This window comes from Alligator sinensis, unplaced genomic scaffold, assembly GCF_000455745.1.
Source record: "Alligator sinensis unplaced genomic scaffold, ASM45574v1 scaffold849_1, whole genome shotgun sequence".
Lineage (NCBI taxonomy): Eukaryota > Metazoa > Chordata > Crocodylia > Alligatoridae > Alligator > Alligator sinensis.
In genome coordinates this window covers 1,222,259-1,248,220 of record NW_005842271.1, presented here as the reverse complement: position 1 = coordinate 1,248,220, position 25,962 = coordinate 1,222,259, and the positions used below count along the sequence as shown (strand labels likewise).

General features: G+C 44.3%; 1 protein-coding gene across 1 annotated transcript in view; it reads left to right on the top strand.

Annotated features, from left to right (window-relative positions):
• NPFFR1 (neuropeptide FF receptor 1) overlaps positions 1 to 19,611 on the top strand; it is a 32,237-nt gene extending 12,626 nt beyond the window's left edge. The window contains exons 3-4 of the mRNA XM_006027899.2: positions 15,214 to 15,313; positions 18,680 to 19,611. Coding sequence (XP_006027961.1) covers positions 15,214 to 15,313; positions 18,680 to 19,571 — 992 coding nt within the window. The 3' untranslated portion in view covers positions 19,572 to 19,611. The remainder of the gene's footprint in view (positions 1 to 15,213; positions 15,314 to 18,679) is intronic.
• The last annotated feature ends 6,351 nt before the right edge of the window (positions 19,612 to 25,962 follow it).

Sequence of the window (25,962 nt, the reverse complement as noted above, 5' to 3'; positions counted from 1 at the left end):
GGGAAAGAAAGATTTAGAAACATTTTAAGCCTTCCTGAAATATCACCTCCCCAGAGCATCACAGAGAGGGGCCAAAATTCCCTTCTGATTTTATCTATTTATTAGGGAATGCAAATCAATGAAGCCAACCAATAGCCATTCAGATAATCTGACACTTTGTTGCTTAGAGATCAAAAGAAAGAAAGTTAATATCTGGCATTAAACAAACCATGCCAATAATGCAGAGGATCGGGGCAGATTTATACTTTCCACACAAGAGGCTGAATTGTATCAATTAATAAGAGGACACAACAACAGGAGCTTCAAGAGCAGGCTTTGCTTGCCAATGAGGGTATTCTTTCTCACAGGAAGTTCTTTTGGGAAGTGCTGGTATTTTCTCTTTGTATTTTATTATTGTTATTTCGTAACTTGTCACTCCTCACTGTGCATATATTGCTGACTTCCAGGAGATGATGATAAGCCAAAAGCTATTATTATTCAGTGTGTACCTGTACTTAGAAAGATTGCTGTAAAGCTTTGCTGAATATGGAATACTATTGGCAAGGTCATTAGTAGTATCATGCAGTGGATTTTATACGAACCAAAGGCCAGATGAGCACTCCAATCTTCTCTTTGATTCCTCTTCCTCACACTCTTACCCTCATACCTGTCAGTCACCTCATCAAGACTGGGCCAATTTATTTCCAGTTACAGCAGCTTTTCAATTTATGTGTCAGTCACAGCACCAGCTAGTGGTGTTTTGATACCTGAGGGAGAGCTATTCTAAGGGGCTGATAAATTGCCAAGTGTGATTTCCCCCTGAATCTTGGGGTTAGGCAACTAGTCTGTCAGATCCATTGGGTCTGGTCTTAAGCAGTTAGTGTTTGCCAACTTCCCAGTATTTTCTTCCTCATGCAGTAACAGTGGTGATCAACCTCTAGCTCCTGGGCTGGATGATGTGGCCCCATGTGCTGGATTATGTTGACATGGGATTGGGCCATGATCAGATCTGGTGTGTGGGTCAGTTTGGTGCATGAAGTAGGTCCACAGCCCAATCTGGCTTGCAGAGGCATGCCAGGGTGCTGGATTGAGCTCATGGACCAACCCTGCATACCAATTATATGTTGGGTCCAGCCTGCAAACTGACCTTGCCCACGGGATCTGGCCTGTGGACCAGCCCTGCACCACTCATGCAGCCAATGGGTCCAGAAGGTTGAGCACCACTCCTATAAGAATTAGAAAGGTTCCCTTGGCAACCTCGGCAAATTTACAATAACAGCAGGCATCAGCTTCCCTGGTGCTTGAGCCCAGGTCTTCTGAGTTTACGAGTGGAGGCCTGGGATATAGTGCCACCAAATAGCAGACTGGGTACTGGACTTAGCCCAGCCTTGGCCTTTCTGTGCAGTTTGGCCTGGAGAACCATGTGACCCAGGGGAGCCAATGGCAGGCACAAGCCCTTGATGGGAGGGCTATAAAAACCCTACCATTTGCCCTGGGGCCTTGTCCTGGTAACAGTGTTGGTAGCTTGGTTATATGGGACCTTCCAGCCATGTTCCGTCCTTGTTCCACGCTAGACCCCAGTACCTCATTCCTGCCTACCCTAGCTCCTGACCTCTGGCCTGGCCTTGACCACAGAACCATCTTGACCCCCCAGTGTAATACTTCAGACTCAGATTGATATCCGGTACTCTGACCCCGGGCTCTGGCTCCTGGACTTCCCATATTATAGAGCCTCTGCTCCTGAGGAAGAACCCTAATTTCCTCATGTCCAGGTTCTACCTGTGGCAAGAGGGGAAAAATAATGTCATTCAATTTAGAAGGGAAGACGCCATCCAGTGACCTGCATCAGGTTGCAACCTTGAACAATGAGTGCTATTAAATCACAAATCCCAGGCAGTCCTATTGACAGAAAACAGTTATTAGTACAATTCATCTCCTTCCCTCTTTGATCTTTTTCATGGGTTCAGCTTTGCATGCTGTGTTAGCCCCCTGTGTGTCTGAAGCCGATGTAATTTGCTTGGGGAAAAAAAAGAAAGCAATTTGCTTTTCTTCCTTTACACACTACAAGATTTTTAAAGGGCAAATCATGTGATGAGATGTCTGAAATGAACATAGCAAGAAGCCAAAATGTTCTCAATTTATGTAGTTACAAAATCCCTCTTTCCCATGTACCATGGTGACATGGGGGAAAAAGCTCTTTAATTTATTTGGTGAATTTATCAGTGTTATTGCTTTTAATTTCATCTGGTTTCTTTCTCAGTGCACCCAGCTGTTTGTTTCTTCTCCAGTTCCTTTAACATTTTACATTATTCAAGACTCTTTTTCCTACAGTCACTGTTTATGGCAAAATATAAGCAAGCTCTGCATAATTGCATTCTTCTGCAGCAGGGAGATCTGATCAAAGTAACAAGTTGAATGCACTGGAGTCACTGGATGAGATGACATAGGCTTAGATCAGTTGGTCTACCCCACAGGCTGGATGTGTAGAGCAGAGTCAGTCCTGGGACTGGAACCTGTGTGGGTTGGTCCACAATGTGATCCCACATGCTGGAGCCAACCCTGCACCAGCCTGACCCATACACTGGATCTGACCCCATGCCAGCCTGGATACAGCCGAGCAATGGTATGATCTAGCATGCAAAGCCACATTATCCAGCCCACAGAGCTTTCCTTGGGTTGGGAAATTTGGTTGCAGGGGAGCACAAGCAATTAATGTTGTTGTGCTCCCCTGCCTCTCAATTTCTGAGCCATGAGGCGCTCCAGGAGCCATATGACATGGCTTCAAGGCTGGATCTAGCTGTGGGCTGGAGACTGAACTCTCATTTCTAACAATGCAAAGCAGGCAGGGAGCAGGGTGGCACCTTAAACACTAACTCATTTAAAGATGTAGAAGCTTTTGTGCAACATGGGTAAGGAGAGGCAAGTCTAGCTGGATACCTTCACACTGATCTCACAGTTACCAGAAATGTTGGGAACCCCATGCATAGAAACAATCATAGCAAACAGGGAAGATGACCAATCATGAAGCTAGATCACCATCTTGGGCCAAAACAGACAAAATATTCTCTGCTTCTCCCATCCCTCTTGCTGTTGCTCTTTTGACCCCTGTCCAACATCTTTGACTGAAGCCTGTACTTTCCTGTATTTCCTATACTTCTCAGATCCTCCTCTGGTTTGCACTCTCCTTCAACCAGGGCCTCTCAGCAATTCTTCCCAGCTTTTGGAGTCTTCTCCAGCCTCCTAGGAGCAATCTGCCTCCTTTCTGATCATCCTGACTGCTGCCCTGTCCCTTTTTGTTACTTGGATGCTCCTTTGACACTCCCTTTTTTCTTTCTAGTGGCTTCTCCTCTGGTAAAAAAGAAAACAAGCTTTACAGCGATGCAGCAATGTTTGATGGAGAAGTGAAGAAAGTGTAAACCACTTATTTTTCTTATCTCAAAGTGCTGCTTTGATTAGAAAAGTGACTGCTTATGTAGAAACAGCACTTTCTCTTTTTTCAGCCCCTTCCATGAATCATCCCAGCTCACAGAACGCGCTTTCCTAATCTACAAACAGACATTGTTTTTGTCATGGAATCACCTGTGCCAAAATGTGCCCTGGCTCAGCTGATCCAGTTGGTTGGCAGGTACAGACATTACCCGGGGCCCATGTTCCGCTTGTCAGTCACGCAGGCTTCAGAGGCCCAATCCTGTGGAATGACCAGGAGTGTCTGCTCAGGGTTTCCTGCTCAGGGGTTCCCACAGGGTTTCCTGCTCAGCGCTTACAGGTGCGTGTCCCAGGAATTCATGCCACAGGACAAGGGACCCCAAGGGAATCACCTGCCCAGGGTGGCTGGAGAGTGCAGGCAGCCCTAGACTGCAGGAATCACACCATAAGTGAAGAGACATCCTCAGGGATAAGGACCAACAAAGTGTGGACAGGTATCATCATACAAATATTTCTGGGCACTAGGAGCACAACAAGAGGCAAGGACGTCTGTTCACTCACAACTTGTACCTGTAAAAACAAGTTGTAAAAACACTTTTATGGTGTCACGGGGTGACATCTCCTTGCAACCTTCCTGTCAAGCCAAGCCTTTTACTCCAGCTAGTACTGCAAAGCAAGTACAGCTAAATAAGGATGGTCTATATTCTGTTATGCTGCTCACATGGCATCATCAACAAAATACACAGTTCTGACTGCAGAAGGTTACACTGTGCAGAACAGCACCACCCCAAAGGGGCTCCTGGAGTTAGTCATGGCTCCACCTAGTCTATTCTGCTTTGTGAGCCACTGGAGCACAGGTGGCCAACCTGTGGGACACACACAGCAAATAGCATGGGCTACCTGTGTGTAGCAGACACACTGCTCTGCTTTCTGCTATCGGGCAGAGGAAGGGAATCAAAATGGCAGGTGTACAAGGCATGGGGCTTAATTTGTGGCATGCCTGCCCCCGCTGTTGTAGAGGAATTATTCCTCAAGCTCAGTGGCTGCTATTTTGCTTTGTCTTGATACAAGTTAGGCAAGGAGGTGAAGAAGCCTCTTTACTCTTTCATGCTTCTGCTCATCAGCAGCAGTGCTGGTCAGGTCTAGAAATCTTTATTTCTAATAATGTGAAGAGCAGAAGGATCTCAGCTTGATTTTTTCAGACACCAAGTGTTTTCACTCCTGCCAATTAAAAGAAGCATCTTATTCTCATATCACTTTCACAGAACCACTCTTCAGAGTGCCCCTGAACATAAATATTGGAATCTCTATGTCTAGGAAAAGATAGCAAGTATTTTATCAAGTATTTTTTTTCTCTTGGCTTTCATACAATATGTAATTTCCTTTTTGTCATGTGATATCATCTTGCACATCTCTGCTCACTCTGCCATCCACACCATCTCCAGACACAAAGTCTGGATCTTATTAAGATGGGAAACTTGCACTGAAATAGTTTGACTACCAAGTATGCTAGTATTCATTTAATAGAATGAACAGGAAACACACTCAGTAGCCTGCTGCAATTCCAGTTTAAAAGGACAACAGAGAATATTCTAATAGAAAATCTCATACCAAATATTAAGCATCAGCATCCCTAGTGACAATTTAGTGTTTAGTGCCCTGGAATATATAGCTGGAAATGTGGATCCTGTTCCCACTTTCTACCTCCCTAAACTACTGGAGATTGTCTACAGTGTCATAGCTAGTGTATGCAGGTATCACCACCACTCATGGAATGCCAGACTTTGTCAAGCATGTTAGATGTTGCCTCCCAATAACAGAGACTTAGCAGGGCAGTTTCGTACTCTGAGCAGCAATGACACAAAGCAGGACCATCCCCAACATGATCATCTCAGCCAGGGCTTTGTCCCTTAAAAACCTCCAAGGTAACCTGTTCCAGTGATTCACCACCCTCCTAGTGAGAATTTTTTCCTAATACCTAACCTAAACTTCCATTGCTGCAACTTGAGACAATTGCTTCTTGTTCTATCATCTGCTGCCACTGAAAACAGTCAAGCTCCAGCCTCTTTGGAACCACCCTTCAGGTAGCTGAAGGCTGCTGTTACATCTCCTCTCAGTCTTCTCTTCTGCAGACTAAAGAGGCCCAGTTCCCTCAGGTTCTCCTCAGACATCATGTGGTCCATCCCCCTAACTATTTTTGTTGCCCTCCACTGGACTCCCTCCAGCTAGCCCGCATCCTTTCTGTAGTGGGGGCCTGAAATCTGGACACAGTACTCCAGATGTGTGCTTCCCTCCACAGCAGCATCCCTCCAGGCAGCACCTGCCTGCAAGCACCAGCTCAGGCAGTCCCGGGGGGGACCACAGCCACAGAGGGAAGGCCCAGGCCCCTGCCCAGCCCAGGCGGGCGGGCCCCGGGGGGAGGGGAGGAAAAACAGGCTTGCCCCTTTTTTTTTTTTTTTTCCCTCCTGTGGAGCCTGCCTTTTTGGGCTGCTGCCTGTATGGTCTGTCGCAGACACCCTGAGCTGCATGGAACCTGGTGCTTCCCTCCGCGGCTGTAGAGTAGAAAATTAAAACTCCTCAGTGTCATTTTACTTTGCAGTGCCCCAAAGTCATTTAAGGTGCATTACACTGCCAAATGGGCTACAGCGGCTGGAATTAACATGCATTACGCCGCCGAATTTGCAAACTCGTGCAAACAGCAACACCATTAAAGTGGTGCAAAAGGCATTTAACCTGCTTTAAAACCTCTTTAAAGTGTCGTCTACAAACGGCCAGAGACCATTATCAAAAGCCTTGCTAAAGTCAAGGTACATCATGTCCACTACTTTCTCCACAACCACAGCCACCACCTTCAGGTACACTATTGCCCTCTAGTGGCTGTAGCACAGGGAAAACACAAACTACTAATAATAAGCCAGTCACAGTCTACATTAAACCCATATAGCTACAGAACACGGCTGTGCAAAACACCATTGTTTCGTTTCGACGTCTGTTTTGCCATTTTGAAGGGACAGTGTTTCATTTTGTTGTTTCGTTTAGTTTCGAAGCACTGTCCCAGGCAGCAGCGGCAGCTTCCTCTCATCCAGCACACAGATCAGGGGGCTCACACCCCTACGAGTCCGGCACAGCCCTCTAGCCCTCCTGGGGGTGCAAGCCCCTGGATCTGCATGCCAGATGACAAGAGGCTACTGCTGCCGCCTGGGACCAGTGCTGAAGTCAAGTAAGCCCAGCTTCAAAACTCAAAACATTTAGAAAGTTTCAAAATGTTTTGAGTGCCCTCATTTCGTTTTGAAGCTGTTTTAAAGCCTTTTGTTTCATTTCGATTTTGCTTTTTGAGCTCGAAACAGCTTCAAAACAAAACACCCGGTGAAATTTCGCATGGCCCTACTACAGAACTGTTCTATATTGCTAAATATATTGTTTCATATCTGCCTGTCTGTCTATATACTTGTGTGGCCGTACACCAACTCCTCACAAGGAGCAATGACCTCAAACTGCATCAGGGAAATTTAGGTTGGAGATTAGGAGGAACTTTATGAGGGTGGTCAAGCACTGAAACAGGCTACCTAGAGAAGCTGTGGAATCTCCATCCCTGAACATTTTCAAGAACAGGTTGGACAGACACTTGGCCAAGATGGTTTAGTAAGGGATGATTCTGCCTCGAACAAGGGGCTGGAATAGATAGGCTCATGAAATCCCTTCCAGCCCTACTTTTCTATGATCTACCTCTCCCTCCCCCCACACCCATCCCTTCACTATATGCACATTTATGATGTCTCTGATCAGTTTAAACTCCAAAGAAAACCTGGCTTGATTTTTAGGATGTCATGGCACAAGAATGGGAGATGCAATTTTTTGCTTGAGACTAGCAAGGAATTAAAATAAGCTGCAGCAATCTGTTCTTTTATTTAATGATTCTGAGCAGCTCCTTTGCCTAGATGAGGACAGAACATTAGCATTTTCTCCATCTCTTCTGGATTTTTATGATTTCAATATTTAGGGTTTTTTCTTCCTCTCCTTTACCATTTCCATTACAGTAATGCCTAGAAGTCCTAGTATTGGGCTAGACCCTTTTAGGCCCTTTGTGCTGCATGTGGTATGAACAGAGGAAACAAAAACAATCCTTGGCCCAAAGAGCTTACAACCCAGTCATAAGGTAAGATAAAATAAGGGATACAGACAAGTGTAGGAGAGAGTACCAGGAAACCATCAGACAGTACTGGTTAGTGAGATTGGCTGTAGTGTCAGAACATCAGGGATCTGTTGTCAAGCTTTTAGTAAGCATAACAGCCAAGGTGAATTTAAAGGGGGGATTTGAAAGAAGGTAATGTGGTAGCTTTGAAGATGTTTTCAGGGAACTCATTCCAAGCATGAGGAGCAGCATGGGAGAAAGGACAAAAGTCCTTGTTTGGAAATGTAATGAGTAGGTGATAGAGACTGACATCACTGACCTATGGGCGGTAGGAGTTGATGTTTCAACGGTGAATGAGAAATAATAGTCAGGAAAGACCTTGACATCAAATTACATTGGATGTAACAGAGAAGGGAGAGACAGTGGAGGGAGTCAAAGGGAGATTGGTACAGTCCAAGTAACAGGCTCAGAAAACGATCTTTGCAACAGCATTCTGAATGGATACGAGACGGGAGATGAGAAGCTACATTGGTCAATGTCAGAGAAAATGCTCCTATAATAATAAGGTTGCAAGATGATGAGAGCCTGGATGAGAGTTTTAGCTGTGCTGATGGATACAAATGTTGTAGAGTTCTTACTATCTATAGAAAAAAATCAGCAAGATTCAGATAACTTGGACATGAGGATGTAAGAGAGGTCCAAGTCAAAGATGATGCCCAGGTGATAGGTCTAAGTGATAGCAAAAATAGTCATATTGTCCCAAGTGATTCAGAAAGGAGGTAAAGGGAATTTGGGGGAAAACTATGAAGAGTTCTTTTAACTGCGTTAAACTTGAATTGATCGTTCAATATCCACCAGGAGATGTCAGAGAGCATAGCCAAGATTCTACTTTTGGCAAAACTCTAGGGTAAAGCATCCACACCTCAGGACAGGAGGGTGATCCAGGCAGCTCTTGACAGGATCATGAAAAGGGTGGATGAGAACCTGATGGTGTTTAACACTGAAAAATGCAAGGTTCTTCACCTTGGGATGAAAAACCTGCAGCATACTTATAGGCTCGGCACTGCTACACTGGTTATCACTACAGATGAAAGGGACTTGGGGGTCATGATTGACCACAACATGAACATAAGCCTTCAATGTGATTCTGCAGCTAGTAAGGCAAGCAAAACACTGGCTGGCATCCATAGATGCTTCTCAAGCAAATCCCAGGACGTCATTCTCCCATTGTACTCAGCCTTGGTGAGGCCACAGCTGGAGTACTGCATCCAGTTTTGGGCTCCACAATTCAAAAAGAATGTGGAGAAGCTTGAGAGGTTTCAGAGGAGAGCCACACACATGATCAGAGGTCAGGATAACAAACCTTATGATGAGAGGCTGAGAGCCATGGGACTCTTCAGCCTGGAAAAGCGCAGGCTCAGGGGCGGTCTGGTGGCCACCTATAAGTTTATTAGGGGTGTTCACCAGGATCTGGGGGAACATCTGTTCACCAGAGTGCTCCAAATGATGACAAGATCGAATGGTCACAAACTCCTCTGTGACTGTTTCAGGCTGGATATAAGGAAGAACTTCTTTAGTGTCCAAGCCCCCAAGGTTTGGACTAGACTGACGCCAGAGGTGGTTCAAGCACCCACTTTAAACGCCTTCAAGACACTTTTGGATGTTTATCTTGCTGGGATCCTATGATCCCTGCTGACTTCCTGCCCCTGGGCGGGGTGCTGGACTAGATGATCCTCTGGGGTCCCTTCGAGCCCGAATGTCTATGAAATCTATGAAAAGGAGGCAAGGAGACAAGTCAGCAGTAGAGAGGTAGATCTGTGAGTCATCCACAAAGATATAGTGCCTAAATTTGTGCAAGTGACATTACTCAAATCTAAGGTGTAAAGGAAAAAAAAAAGGATCAAAGAAGTGTCCTCAACCCCAACCCCCCACCCCCAGGAAATAGGAGGGGAAGAGAGATAAAGACATGGGCAGATCTGGGAGAGGCCTGATGGGTGAGTGGCCAGACCCCCTATGGTGGTGCAGTTCATTCACACTGAGCTCTTTGAGCTTATGACTGGTCAGTGCAGGCACCTACTGGAGCTCTCTAAGTTCACCAGCTGGTTGATGAAGGTTCTTGCTAGAGCCACTGCTTTTCCATAGCTCCAGAGCTCAGGACATGAGCACTACCACTCTTCACCTCCGTACCTCTTCCCTGAATTTAGTAGAAAGTGAAAAAGGGATGTAAATGACAGCAGCACTCACCACCTGGGCTCCAGAGCAATGCAAAAGCAGTAGTTTTGGCAGGAGCTCATGCTGGTCAACTGGTAAGCTTAGAGAGCTTGCTGGGCATACGGTGCATAGCCAAAGCAGGGAGCATCTACACCACTGTACCCTCTCCTCCCAAATTCACTCCTGGGTAGGAGATAAATTAGGGTCATGGAAGCCAAGGAAGGGGAATATTTTAAGAGGGACATGACCAATTAAATTGAAGGTAGCTGATGGATCAAGGAGGATGAGGATGGACCACTGGTTCTGTACTGTGGTGTGGCAAAGAAGTTATGAGAGAGTTTAACAACTACAGAGTCAGCAGACTGGAAGCCAGACTGGAGAGGCCCTGTGATGGAATGAGAAGAGAAGAAATCCAGACATTTGTCTAGACAGTTGGGTCATCAGTCTGACAGATGAATCAGAGAGGGAAGATGGGGTTGCTGTTGTTGTAGTTAGGATTACTGGATTTTGTTTAGCAATTTCAGTGATGTGCCTGAGGAGAATGAAGGGCAAAGGAGAGAGATGGTAGGTGATAAAGAATGACATTTTCTAAAGATCAGAATATTGTTGTCTTTTGTTTTCTCATAAACTGTGTATGATAAAAAACACAGTCCAAATGCATTCCTGGTGCAACTTTACTGAAGGTCTTATACCAAGAATTTGATCCCATGGTCCTTTCCATACTATCGTAAAAATTATATCATCTTTGTAAGACAACATCTTCAGCATGTAACATTTTAGAACAATAAATAATAGCCTAAACCACTTCTTCCTCATACCTGTTCTCAGCATAAAGTGTTGTAGTGGAGGGCTGATTTTTCACAGTATCCGTGCGATGAAACAATCACACAAGTCCTGGAACTTAGTGTGGTTTGTTAAGACCTATTAATGGTGTTATTACATGTGTTGTTGTTGTTACATGTGTAGGTTAAGACCTATTACATGTGTGGCACCTGACATAAATGCCATGGTCGTGGCTTCCTACTGCTTTTCTGCATCAGTTATTCCCTGTATTTTAGCGCCTGCAGCCCAGAAATAGCAGTCCACTGTTTCTAAACACACTTCATGAGAGTTGCTACCCCTTTGAAATGAAAATGGATGATCGCTGAGTAACAAGTGATTTGTTTTATTTCATCTAACCCCATAACTAAGAGGATAAGCGCAGTAGAAAGGTTAGAATGCAAATCCTACTTATGAAGAGCTGTGGGTTGTAAACGGAAATGTACTAGATGTTTTCCAACAAATGTCAGAAGTATCCATCAATACCACTCCCAGCAGAGCATGTAATTAGGGCAACAAGTAGCTGGGTAGTAGGTCAGAAATCCGTAGGTAAGCAGTGATCTCAGTTGGAGCCACTGGGATTTGAATTGTAATGAAGAACTATTATTCCTGTTTGCAAAAGCAAACAGTAAAACAAGGGTATGTTTTAAACCGATATACCCTTGTTCTTCCCCCGCTCACTTTGCAAGATTACCACATTATAGTGCAGATGGGTGCTATAATGACAATGAATATTAATCCTCCTCCTGTTTTGGAGGGTTCTTAGAGCTCCTTCTTTCCATTTTTTCCAACCAGGTACAATCAACCTTTTTTCCTAATTTTTAAGTGCTAAACAACAATATTTGTTTAGACCCTAAAGGAAAAGGCTTAGCAATTTGGAAAGCATAAAATAGGCAAACCTGAACTGGGTGCTGACCCTTGATATTCGCAACATCCTTGTCAAGGTCAAGTGTCTGCTTCAGCCTACATGGCCTGTTGGGCTAGCATAATTAAAACATACCGATTTCTATTGCTGATGGCACAGTCAGGAAAGCTGCAGGTAACATAACGTCTGGCCATCTCTAACTCCCCAGCCTGAATAACCAGGTACCAATTTATGAGCGAGCCAACTGGGAGTAACCTTTGGAATTCACACTACTGGAAACTGCCATGTCTTATTCCTAAAATTCTGTTTTTCCCAATCTGCACTATCCCATCCTTGGTAATGTGTCCAGGCCCCTCATCCCTCACACAGCTGGAGAGGAGTTCTTTCAGAGCCTTACATTGGTACTTCTGTTTAAATTCACTGAAGTGTTCCTACAAAGGAAATGCAAGAAATCATCTTTCCATTAGGCCTGAAGAAGCAGCTTTAGTACCACAGGCCTCTCTCAGCTCTGGTTTGCCCAGGAAATGAAATTGAAGTTGGAAACTCACCTGGCTCTATTATGGGAAATTAAAATATGCTACTGCAAGATAAAGCTGACGTAATTAAAAAGTCAGGGAATGGAAAAGCTTGGGTTCTTAGAGGAATATTACCTTGCTTATATTCAACATATGCAATATTTTGAATATGAGTTAGGCTGTTAAATGCATATACAATTTTTAAGTGAATGTTGGGGTGAGCAAACACAACTCCATTAAATCAAGTCAGGTTCCTCAGTGTGGGTCAATTGATGTTAATATGAATACCTCAAAGTAGTGTTCTAATTTGAAAAATGAGCCTGTAAAAATGGCACTTGAATTTCTCTCAGCAATTACCAAATGTGCTCAAGTGAAAAGATGTTTTTCTATTTGCCACTCCAGCAAATAGGGTTTGGGACTTGACGATAAACCTGGGTTCTTTCCATTTGCAGCATCGTAATCAGTAACACAGATTCTTGCAGGCCAGACTAAGCCCTCACTTTCATGCAACACGGTTCTACTCAAATGATACTCCTACTTGTTCCAGTACAACCCTGTTGCCTTGCAAACAAATCTGTTTATAACATATACACTGAAATAAAGTCCAGCTCACTCAGCATTAATTAGTTCATTATCTTTGTAATGCTAACAGGAAGAAAAACAATAAAATTATGTTTGTCATTCAGGTGAGTTTATCTGACTCTGAATGTGGAAAGGATTGGAACTCTTTCATAAACTGCCATTTTTTATACAGCCACATCTCAGAATAAAAAAGTCCTTCTGAAAATTTGTATTAAAATGCAGCTATAACTTTGCATTGATGTACTTTGCATTAAAGCACAATTTTACTTTGTCAAGCAGCTATATAAAGACATCATCTTTCCTAACCAGTTTACTCCCTGTGTTTGTTTAGTTGTGGCTGCTGACCTTTTTGATGGCTAAAATTTTATTTTACTACTTTTGACACCTGCTCAGCCTTCCAAGCAAGTGTAGCTAAGGTTTAATAAACTGGATAATGTTGTGTAATGTATATGGAATTGTTAACTAAGTGCTGATTGCAGAACCTTTATTACTTATATTGCATGGGCCAGAAAGAGCCCAACTTGACTTGGACAGCACAATGTCCAAGGAATCTGTTCGAACAGCTTAAAAGTTCTGTGGAAGGTGATAAACTCTGCATACATCTTTAGAAAGCTGCCAGCTCCATTTTAACTATGCTGTTATCTTTTCAGCTCCAGCATGGGCTAAAATCCAAGGACTTTTGGCACTCTTACGGTAGAGGGCTCTTATTCAAATACAAACATCCTAGACATTATGTTTCTCTTTAAGATGGTGATTCTCAACCAGGGATCCTTTCAAGGGTACTGTGAGGCACCACACAATGTTAGCACTGTTATGTGTGCAAACATGATTCACAAGATAAACCCAGAGATTTCATATAGGATCTGTAGTGATCCAGACATTCTGCCCTGTTGTTCTTTCTGAGTTCTTTGAAACAGAAAAAAATCTGTATTATTTTTCCATAGTCAAAGGAAGAGTAAAATCTAAGAGCTGGCATGTTCCAGTAAGTGCCTATAATCTAAAAAGGTTGAGAATTGCTGCTCTAAGAAAACTGGTTTTGTCATTTGCCAAAGCTTCCTGCCCCCCTAAGGCATCCATCAAGTGATTCCCTGAATAGGTTGCTCACATCAGAAGGACTGGAAAGTTATAAAAGAGCAGGGAATTCACCTGTTCACTTTTGTCAGCCATCCTGCGCTAGCTCAAGATAAGTGGAGCTATTGCAGGATCCTGAAGATACAGAGAGAAAACTTGCCTTCCTAAAAGTGAATGGGCCTCTCCAGGTGAAGGGAAGGGTTAGCTGAACCGAGAGGCAGTGCATTCAGGAAGGTCATTGTTTTTTTAATGATAAATGTTCACTTGTACTTTGTCCTCTAAGTAAAAGCAATGGTGTGTTCAGAAACTGTAAAAACTATTTGAATCTGTATATGCCATTTACTCTCATTTACCATGTGACTTCTGATTGGTTAAAACATAAAACCTTTGCTGAGATTCTGGGGAAGAGAAAGTCAGTAGTGGAACCTGGGTACATGCCATTTGGTTGCATATTCCCAGATGAGGGTCCTAGACAGGTCTGAATCTCAGGAGTGTGCCTAGGGAGCCAGGACTGAAGGGCAGTGCCTGTTCAGACTCCAGATGCCTGAAACATCCAGGGGTCCCTTAACTAAGTCCCTGACGATAATGTGGTAAGAGGCCAACAGGAGTGATTCAACTGTATGCTACTGTACAGCTCCCATGTTGAATCTGCCATGCTGCCAGTTAGAAAAAGCTATATTTTGCACATTGAGGAAATTTGAAGTGAAAACTAGAGACAGACTTTTAGATTCTTGTTTGAGAGCACAACCACATAGTAATCAATATTAACTTGAGCTATTAGCTGAATAGGTGATAGTTTTGTACCCAAAGCAAATCTGGTGATTAGTATTGGAAACCTTCAATATAAATCTTAAAAAGATAACAGGATGGTATTTATTTTGTTTGCTTGTCCATTATGACTTCAAAGTACAGTCTTTAGCAATTTTTCAGAATCATACGGGTTAAAGTACAGACCATAACCATCCTTGCCTCCCACTGATTTGCACTGCAATCTATTTACATTTTTTAAAGTCACTGCATCACCAAAGGACATGCTAGCCGTAGTAAGAAACCAGATACACAGCCAGCCTACAAGATCCCGCCCTAGTACCCATTCATGGTAAATGGGGACATCTAGAGGAGATTGTTGATGGAAAGCAGAAATCAAATTTAAATCTAGTGTATTTTAAGGCTTTATAACACACCTCTAGAGGATTGCTAAAAATCTCTCATAGATTTAAAAACTGCATCTCTGGGTGCAACCTGAGGGGATTAGTGGGTTCTGTAGTTTTACCTAGGCCTCAACCAGAAGGATGGTATGGAAAGTGAAAGGCAGACAAGGGGGCTCTGTAAGGCACATGGATTAGGTAACACTCATTTTCCCTGGGCAAAAATGTGGTATCTTCTTTTTTTGCAAGAAACAAAAAATATGTGACTAGATTTATGATCTCTCTGCAAAATATCAGCTCAATGCAATTTAGACGAGACAACTCGCAAAACCTCAAAAGACATGCAGCCTTTTCACGAGGCTTATTTTCACCGGTTCTGCAAATATAAACCCTAGTCAAATGTAAATTGTTCTGTATAGGAGTTTATGGTATGCACAAATTACTATGTTCTTTGTGTCATTTTAGGTTGGCCATTTAACAACACCATGTGTAAAATGAGCGGACTGGTGCAAGGGATGTCTGTTTCAGCTTCAGTTTTCACGCTGGTGGCTATTGCTGTGGAAAGGTAGGCTGGCATCAGTAATCTCTTTCTAGCTCTTTTCCTGCAACAAATAGACTATGGTCATAAATCATTTCAGTTGATTTTCAGTGGTGCCCATTGGGTGGACCTATACTGCAACCACATGGTAACTCTTCATTTCAGTATTCCAAAGGAGTCAGCAACCTTTGTGGAGTGGTGGGCGGAAATGCACAGTTTTGGCTGAGGCAGGCCAGCACTTCCAACCTGACTACCACAATTGCTGCTTCTCTCCTGTCAAATTACTGCCAATACTTGTGCGCAACAGTTTCCCTCAAATGCCACAGAATTACCACTGAATTCTCCTGCCTCTGACTTGCAGCAGATATGAAGCCTTCATGAACCAGATGAAATCACTAGGCAGGCCAAATCCTGCCCTCAGGCCAAAGGTTGCCAACCTCTGCTCTAGAACATAAGGGCTAAGTGCTGTTTGTACTCCATCAATCCCTAAACTTACCTGATGCAGTCCAACAGATAAAATACAAAATGTGTATGATGGAGAAAGAGAACTGCAGAGATAATAAAAGAAAAGAGATTTAGGCTTCTGAATCCTAGACATACATATGCAATAGTGTCCTATCAACCCTCCTAATGAAGAGACTTGTCTCAATAGAACGTGAGAAAATCCAGCTGCTCATCACCAGGATTTTTGTTTTTTCCTCCAAAGCCTTCAGTAAATTGATATCCTCATAGGTCTCTTGTTGGTATGATGTTCCTCTGTGGTGTCACCACATTTTCTAAAAACGTTTTATAAATAAAAAAGTTAAAGAATTTCCCAGTTCTCCTTTTCCAAGTCAGCACATGCATGAAAAAGCAGAGATAGTTATGCTATGACTGTCTTTGCATTACCCCATAACTGCAGCATCCTTCTGCCCAAACCAGTGTGAGTAAAAAAGTCTGAATCATCAGTGCTTGCTACTCATTTTCCATCATTGAGGATGACCATGAAATAGGCAAGGCAATGGAGCATCAGGCCCAAAGAGATTTTAGTGTTTCAAAGTCACCCATATAATGGAAAATACACTGTTGAGTGTAGGCAGTGGCCCAGGGGGTCTTGGCAGTTCACTTATTATTCCATATGTGGATTCATAACACATCAATGGCCATTTAAAATGTCACTGTACAGTGCTTTCTCTCTGGAAATAAATGAAATGTGAATGTTTCTTACTTTAAAAAGTCATTTCCTTTAGTTTGACATGAGTTGCCCTATGGCAGTTTTGCTGTCATGAGATTCCATTAGTAGTTTGCACTTGTAAATGTTACAGAGACAGATAAATCCCTAGCAACTCATGGTTTTATTGAATAATTAATGTATTAACTAATTTTGCCACAATGTCTTTACCTTTTTCTTGAGTTTGTAGTCTTCTTTACAGTCTCACCTGAATATATGGCCCGTGTAGTGCAGGGGAGCCCATGATTTGGCCCTCAAAGTAATTTCATCTGGCCCCTGGTACTGCCTGTGGGTCTTAGAGTGACCCACAGGCAGCATGTGGGGTGCACTGGGTGGGGTGCAGCACAGCCCCAGACTGCCCATGTGCCATTCTGCATACTGTGCTGTGTGCAGTGGCCACTCCAGGGTTCTAGGGCCATGGAGCACAACGCCACAGTAGCAGCTTTAGGACCAAGGAGAACAGCCCCATGGCAGCCAGAGCAGGATTGCACTACATGCAGTGCCCACTCCAGATCTGGAACACAAAGCCAGTCTGTGGTTCCAATCTAGCCCATGGACTAACCCCACAGCACCCATCTGGCCCATGGGGCTAAATGAGTTTGATGCTCCTAGTTTAGTGCATTTAGATGCAGTGTGACATCAGCTTTGATTACAGGACCCAATCACTACAGCATCCCTCTGCTGAAGTTCTGACTCAGTGGTGCTCAGTCTTTTGGTACCATGGGCTGGGTTGGGCCCCACATGCCAGTGTCGATCCCCGTGTTGGCCTGTGCAGCCAATATAGGATACAGAGCAATGATGTCCAGCCTATAGGGCTCCCTACAGGCCCAGAAATTTGGAAACAGCTCAGTGGCAATTAACACTGCCACCACTCTCACTGTCAAATTTTTGGACCTGGGGGAGCCTTGCAGGCTAGATTACATGGTTCTGTGGGCCAGATCTGGCTACAAGCCAGAAGTTGAGTATCTCTGTTTTAATCATTATGTTGTATGTAATGATTTAGTTCCAGAATACAGGCTAATGCCAGATGAAGAGAAGAATGAGTGCTGCAATAATTTTCATTTTGCACAACTATTTTTTTTTAATAATTTTTGCTCCAGGATGAATGGACTTGTAACAGAGTGCCATCTCCAGGGGTGGCCATGAAGCCCCTGGAGGCTGAGCAAATTCCTTACACCCTGTTCTCGGGGCAGTTCACCCTCCTTTTTTCTGCCATACCTTGATGTAAATGGTTATTAAAGCATGGGAGGCTGTCCTGATCTTACACTAATGTTGGGGATCCAAGCCTTAAGTGCTAATTGTGTGGCTCCATTTCTCCCCTATACCACACCCCATGCCTCGCAGGTGTTATAAGTCACCAACTGGGTGGGACACTTGTCCCTACATCTCCAGGCCACTTCAAGCCTTCCTTCCTTTGTTGGGGTTTTAGCCTTCCCCGCTTCCACCCCTCTACTCTGGGTCATCCTGCCCTAGGCCCACTGTTTTAGGCCTTGCCTCTGGGCCCCAGCCCTGCTCTTACCCCTTTTAGGCTTCAGGCCCCCAGCCCCTGTCTCTGCCCTGCTTGGGCTTACTACAGCTGACCTGACTACAGGGCTGTCCTTTAACCCCTGCTCTGCTGGCTGGCTGTGCTATAAAGACTCTGCCCTGAAAGGAGCCAAACCACTCTCCAGTAACAGGGTCATGATTCCCTGTTACAGGACCCCTGTTTAAAAGCACAGGGTGTTTATGCACATGCTTTGGGAGGTGGGGGGGACAGGATGGGGGTGGCTTCAAGTGGCTTTAATTAGAATGACTCCGAGAGCTGCTATAATTAAAGTGCACGTGTATCAGCATCCCCAAGCTGAAAAATGGTGGTAAGGGCATGGGGATGCTGATGCACATGATGCTGGATCTGCTCGACTCTATACACATGATGCTGGATCTGCAGACTCGATTAATTGAGTCTGCTCCAATGTGCTGTAATTACAGCACATCAGAGCAGCCTTGATGCACATGTATTGGTGCCCACAGTAATTAAAATGGTAGGACTCAAAACTGGGTCTTCTGCATGACAAAATGTATATAACGACAGTTTCTTTTTAAAAAGGCCTTTGTAAATGTAAGCTCACTGCATCTTGGAACATGCAGTTAGAGCCTCAGGAGAACGTGAAAACAATGCTTGTTTCTTTTTCTTCCTCTTTTAGGTTCCGATGTATCGTTTACCCCTTTAGACAGAAACTCACCCTGAGGAAAGCCCTGATCACCATTGTAATCATTTGGGTCTTGGCTTTAATAATCATGTGTCCCTCAGCAGTCACCTTGACTGTCACCAAAGAGGAATATCACTTCATGGTGGATGCTTACAACAACTCCTACCCACTCTACTCCTGCTGGGAGGCATGGCCTGACAAGGGGATGCGAAAGATCTATACAACTGTACTCTTTTCTCACATTTACCTGGCTCCACTCACCTTAATTGTCATCATGTATGCCCGGATTGCTTTCAAACTTTTTAAGTCCTCTGCACCCATCCGGGGCTCCCAGTCAGAGGAAAATGAGGGGAGAAGAGTCTCCAAGAGGAAAGTCAAGATAATCAACATGTTAATCATAGTGGCATTGTTTTTTACCCTCTCCTGGTTGCCTCTGTGGACTTTAATGCTGCTGACAGATTATGGAAACCTAACAGAGTACCAGCTCAACCTGATTACAGTTTATATTTTCCCATTTGCCCATTGGCTGGCATTCTTCAACAGCAGCATCAACCCAATCATCTATGGGTATTTCAACGAGAACTTCCGAAGAGGGTTCCAGGAGGCTTTCAAGGTCCAACTCTGCTCCATGGAAAGAGAACATAAGGGCACCTATTCTGAGAGGAACAATAATGGATTCCTTTTTGGCATACGCAATCGAATCTTTGTTGAAGTGCAAGGCAGTGATTCAGTGCAACCATCTGAGTCTGGACAAAGTAACCCCCCCAAAACTGGGTTATTTCCATTGAAGAATGGGCGGGTTGCTCACCATGGGCTGTTGGTTGAGGATTTGGACAGTAAAGGTTCTTCTCACAACTGTGTCAGCATCCCAGCTTGGGATATCTAATACTGCATACACGATACCAGTGTTTGATAGATCTTGCCCAGTAATGACATAGGTCTGTGAACTATGATGTTTGCAATCAAATATTTCATTTTGAGAGGATGTTGCCACCAAGGGAATCTTTTGTAGTGATGGGCATCTAGACAAAAAACTACAGGCAGTCCTCAGACTTATGACACAATTGGTTTCTGAAAACCCGTGTCTTAAGTCGAAACATTGCAACTTGGAACCAATTTTCTCATAAGAAACAATGTTATAAATGGGGGATTGGTTCCTGAACCAAGGCCTGATACCCTATTTTCACAAAAAATACCCTGGAATTTTGTACTCGATCAATTATAGATGAGTAATATAGCTACATGAATGTATTTATATTGTAAATAGCAATCATATTGATTTGGAAGGACTTTTTTTAAGTGACTTTGTTGGACTTCCCGGAGGGCAGGGAACAACTACAAGCAGACCTGGGCAGGTTGGACAAATGGTCAGAAAACAACAGAATGCAATTCAACAAGGAGAAATGCAAAGTGCTGCACCTAGGGAGGAAAAATGTCCAGCGTACCTACTGCCTAGGAAATTACCTGCTTGGTGGGACAGAAGCGGAAAGGGATCTTGGAGTCCTTGTGGACTCCAAGATGAACATGAGTCGTCAGTGTGATGAAGTCATCAGGAAAGCTAATGGCACTTTATCGTGCATCAGCAGATGCATGATGAACAGATCCAAGGAGGTGATACTTCCCCTCTATCGGGCGCTGGTCAGACCGCAGTTGGAATACTGCGTTCAGTTTTGGGCACCACACTTCAGGAGAGATGTGGATAACCTGGAAAGGGTCCAGAGAAGGGCCACTCATATGGTTAAAGGCTTGCAGGCCAAGCCCTATGAGGAGAGACTAGGGCACCTGGACCTGTTCAGCCTCCGCAAGAGAAGGTTGAGAGGCGACCTTGTGGCTGCCTATAAGTTCATCACGGGGGCACAGAAGGGAATTGGTGAGGTTTTATTTACCAAGGCGCCCCCAGGGGTTACAAGAAATAATGGCCACAAGCTAGCAGAGAGCAGATTTACTGCCTATGCAGGGGGTCGGACTCGATGATCTATTGAGGTCCCTTCCGACCCTAGCATCTATGAATCTATGAATCTATGACTTTTTGAAAGGCTCCTGGTTGGACTTTTTGAAGGGTTCTTGGCTGGAGTCTTCTCAGGAGTCTTGGCTGCAGGTTTTTCTGGAGTCTTGTCTGCTTTCTTAAAGAAAGTGTCCAAGGAAGTTTGGACAGATGTTCTCCAGGGAGATGAGTGATGCAGCAAACTTGTTTGCTGCCATGGTGTTGGATCAGATCAAGCATTGCAAAGTCAAAACAAATGTCAGAAAGTTGAAGCAGGGTGTCAATTTATAAACGTTGTAAGTGCAAAACATTGTAAGTCGAAACGTAGCAAGTCGAGGACTGCCTATATTAAATTGCAGGGATAAGATCACAACAGGTTTTGATGGTAATACATTATTATAGTTACAAAACAAACCAGAGCAATTTATGTTCAGATTTCCCAGTGTATTACTTTCTTATAACTTCATGGAATTTAAGAGTGGCCTGAGAAATGCATTTGGGATCTTGGCCCATGATCAGAAGGGACATGCATGTAGTGGTAGCTCATACTACAGACAGAGATGTGGAGGTGGAAGTACAGTATCAGGGTACTAATTATTCCAGTCTGCTACCTTATGTGGTGGATTCAGATTTGTTAGGCTACTCCACTTGGAAGAAAGAACAAAGACTCAGTAGTGGGAGAAAGAAAAAAAAATTATCCAGGGAGCAGGGGAATGACTGGGAAGAATAATCAGTGTATAACAGATAATTGCAGAATAACTCATATACCCCACCCAGTTCCTAGAACCTTAATTCTTCAGCTCTAGGAAACTGATCTTTGCCCTTCGAGCTCCAAGACTCTTCTTCAGCTGCTGGTCATAATCAGTACTTTTGCTTGCTACCCTCCTTTCCAACCATCAAGACAAATCTTGTTACAGAGTCAACTGATGTTCAGTAGAGTTAAACCTCAACAGCACCCAATGTGCATTGACTTTGTATTGCATGTACACACACACACATGTTGGTTAGTTTATAAGGCGCAAATCTACCCTATTTTTTTTTTGTATTTCAGATAAGAGAAAATGTTAATAGACTTATCTCACATGTCTAATCTGGAGAACTACGTCATGATGTTGTATGATGTTATGAGATTACACTACCTCATACTGACAGAATGCAGAAAGAGGGAAGGAATAGGAACAAGATGATAAAAGTATTTGAAAATTCATGTCCCCAAGCAGGACATAGCCCACCAAGTGACCTGTGCACAGGCCCAGTAGTCCCTGGTGCTTGTCACACCTGTTTTTATATAAATTGTCATTGTGATTTGAGTAGAATGGAGAACCTCTGTTGAAATGAAAATGGAACATCCAGAGCCTCTGCTCAGACCTTCTTCCTCTCAAACCTATGAAATAAGCTGTTTAATTTCAGTAGATGAAGACAATTCAAGAGATTTCATGTGAGATGTTCAATGTATTTCCTCTCCCAAACAGAGGGATGTGGCAGTGGGGGAACTTCTTTCCCTCCATGAGTAGGAAGTGGAAGAAGCAAAGACATATATTGCCTCCTAGAAGAAACTGGATCTGGGACTTGCTGCTGGGACACCTCTAGTACTACCAACTGCTGCCACTATGCTACTCACTAGCAAGCGAAGTTGAGCACCTCAGAAACAGCATAGGAGGGCACCACACACATTTCTCAAACTGCTCCTCACTTCATCAGCTGATTATGATCTGATGTCTCTTTTATTAGCACAGGGGAAAGGGAGAGCTTTTCCTTTGAATTTACCAGAGAAAGAGAAGCTGTGTAAGCACTTGTAACCCACACTTACAAGTCTGGGGGATGGAATGTGGCTTTAGAGAAGCCAGGCTTTGCTTACCCTCAATAGCCAGTCCTGTGTTTCATTGTTTAGTGAAAACTAGCTAGAATAGTCTCTTGGTTATTTATAGTTAATTTTAAGTTGTGAATGACTTCAGTTTTCATAAAAGCAATTGGCTTGTGATACTGGCCTGGGCCAGGCAGAGTACAAGCATGTGTATGTTTGCTCTTCATTCTCATTTTTGTTCTCACCCGTGACACTGTGATTCCAGTCCTGATGTTGGTAGAGACTGCCAGCTGTGATTTGTACCTGAGCATATTGTGGTCCTATGATATACAAAGAGGAATCTAAGAGGCCTGACAAATTCATTTTCACTTCTAAAATCTGAACCTAAATCTGTAAAGGTGAAAGGGCAGTTCATTTAATTTACTTGGCTATGCACATTGCTTCTCTAATAAAAATCCTATTTTTACATAATATTAACTCCAAGACTGCATGTTCACCATAAAAAAAACCCCAAACCAAACACTGTAAACTATTGCTGAGTAGCGTCTTGAACTGTGACATCCAGTTGTATATGACCTAGCTCAGGACATGAGGAAATGAATAATAGGTAAAAATCTGTAAAATTATAGGGCACCTATACACATGCTATGGGGTGGGGTGAGCTTTTTAATCTGAATGGCAACCAAGAGCTGCTCTAATTAAAGTGCCAGCAGCATCTCATGTATTCAGTGTCCCACATTTCAAAATGGCAGCAGGGGCACTTTAACTAAAGTTTGTTCAGCGAGCTTTAGTTAAAGCATCCCGCCACTATTCTGAAATGCAGGTACACTGAATACATGAGACACTGCAGCACACTGGAGCATTGAGTCTGCTTCAACGTGTTCTAATCAGAATGCATCAAAGCACGTGTAAAAGTGCTCTATAGTGTTTTATAGCTGATACATTGGAACTGCTTTTCCTGTCCACTCTGAGTGGAGACTGAAAAGCTGTAACTTTAAATCTGTTTCATTCAGGTTAAAAGTACAAGGTTTAGCTCCACAGGAGCAGACAGACAAAACAGTTATATCAGTTCAGCTGATACAAGCTCCCAAGTGGTAAGTCCTTCCCATCCTTTTAAAATGGCTTATTATCATCTCTCTCCACAGCCTCATTGCATTCTTGCCTTACACTGTTAATATGCATCTCATATGCAACTCCATAATAATACTTAGCACTTTTTATTTGTAAGTGGTTCTACAGCCACCAAATGATCCTCCCAAGTCCACTGTGAAACTGAAGAAGAATCTCCTTTTCAGTGATTGTAAAACAAAGGAGCAAGTGCTCAAGTTCATAGGGAGGTCAGTGGAAAGCTGCTATTGGAAATCAGTAAGTCCAAGCCTGTGTACAGGTCATACTTTTCTATCAAAGTTGTCAGTTTTTTCAAAGTAACATCACTAGTCAAAACCATGCACCTTTTCTGTGCATACAATAAGGTACAAGGATCTGTTCCTGAATAAACCTATGATAGTCACATTTTTAAAAATACTGAATTGTGAGTGCCTATACTTAGACCTGATTTTCTAGGGGTGCTGAAATTTATAGCTCCCTTTGACTTCGAGTAGAGCACTGGGGCTCCACTCTTCTGAGAAATTACTTTGGTCTCAAATTAAACACACCAGAAGTGAGGCACTTAAAATTAGAGGCTATTTTTAAAAGTATTAGTCCAGTGCTTCTACTGTCCTCCCCAAAAATCTTTTTCTAATGGTTCTTTAACCTGTTTGGTCACCTACAAAAGTTTATCAGGTTAAGGATGGGATTTTCAAAAGTGTTAGCATTACTCTAGCCTTGTTCCCTTTTGAAGTCAATGAGTGTTGCCATTCACTTCAATGGGAGTAATGTTTAGCCAATGCCCTAACACGGGGTAGCCAACCTACAGCAAGTGTGCCACAAGTGGCACAGGCTTTGTGGGTCCTGCCATATTGGGGAGGCGGCAGGAAGCAGAGCAGCACATTGGACAGGGGAAGGAGATTGCACTGGCACTTGGGAAGGGCGCAGAGCTTTATTTGTGGCACCCCTGCCAAAAAGGATGGTTCCTGCTGCCCTAAGACATCAGCTGTAGCTGTTGTTTTATTAATGCCAGTTGGACAAGTATCTCACATGGCTTGAAAAATAAAGGTTTATTTGACATGACTCCAGGACTGGAGTTTGGAGCCAATGACATTCCAGCCTGGGTTGGGAATGGGCACGCTTAAATGAGGCAAGTACAACACAGGGCCTGGCACAGCTGCTCATCATTTAACTGTATCACTTCAATGTGACATCACAAGCACTGGATGTGCCACTATAAATTCACCTTTCCTAGGCACGCAATGGGGCTGGGATACATTTTAACTCTCCTGCAGCAAGATGAACTTCGGTAGCTTATTAGTCTAATATTGCAGAGATACCAAACTAAGACTTGATCCCAGTAGGGTGGAAAGCTGGTATGTCCCTCACAGGGCCCTGAATAATCTCAGCATGTTCTTGCTTCATGCTAGAGGCAATCTGCCAACAGGTCCCACCCTTTGCCTAATAACTAGAGATAACCTTCAGAGTGGGGGAATGCTGTTCCTAAATTAGCTGGAAGAAAGAAGCAGAAGGTGCTCCTTCCTTCCAGGACCGGCCAGCGGGAGTATTTGTGTAGCACCTTAGCTTCTGCCAGCTCAGGCTAAAAAGGAAAATGGACCCTGAGTGCCCTTCATGGCATGATGTTCACCACCTCGCTGGCTCTAGCAACACTGTGAGTAAGGCTGTGCTTGGTGTGTAGTGAATACTGTACCAAACCCTTTCCTGACATCAACAGATCACTGGCACTGAGTAATAAACCACCCACCCTGCTAACCACCCTCGGGTTTGTCCTTTTCTATTGCAGAGGAGTGATGATCTGTGCTCTGGGAGCCCAAGGGCCCTGCGCAGAGCCGCTCGCTCTGCTGTGAATTGCTGCTGGAGCCTGATCCCCTAAACACCGAGCGGGGCCGGGCGCCTGAGTGGCTGCTGCATCAAGCACAGCCACAACCCCGTGGCGGACAGAGGGCGGCAGGGAGCTCGGCTCCCCCGGGCGGGCAGGGTCGGAGCTGTCCCGCAGCTGCCGCTGGGAGCGCGGCCTGCGAGACCTGCTTCCAAGCAGAGGGACAGACGCATCCCGACCCCGAGGTGCAGCCTTCCCAGGCTCGCCCATTTCCTGAAGTAGCCTCGCAGCGCCTGCCCTACGCCTCACGCCCGCCCCTACCCCTGTCCCCGCGTCCCGCCGGCGGAGGCGCTGCAGCAAGGGCCACGTGGGCGCCCGGCAGAAGCCAGATTTGGTGCGCATGCGCGCGGCCGGCGCTGTGACACATTGAAGTGGAGTGCGCCTGCGCCACGCTGCACCTGGCAGGCTTGCGCGGGGGGCGTCTCTTCGCCCCGCCCCGCCCCGCGCCTGCGTGGTGCTGCTCTGTGGGTGGGCCTGGAGGGAGGCAGCCTAGCGCCCGCGCA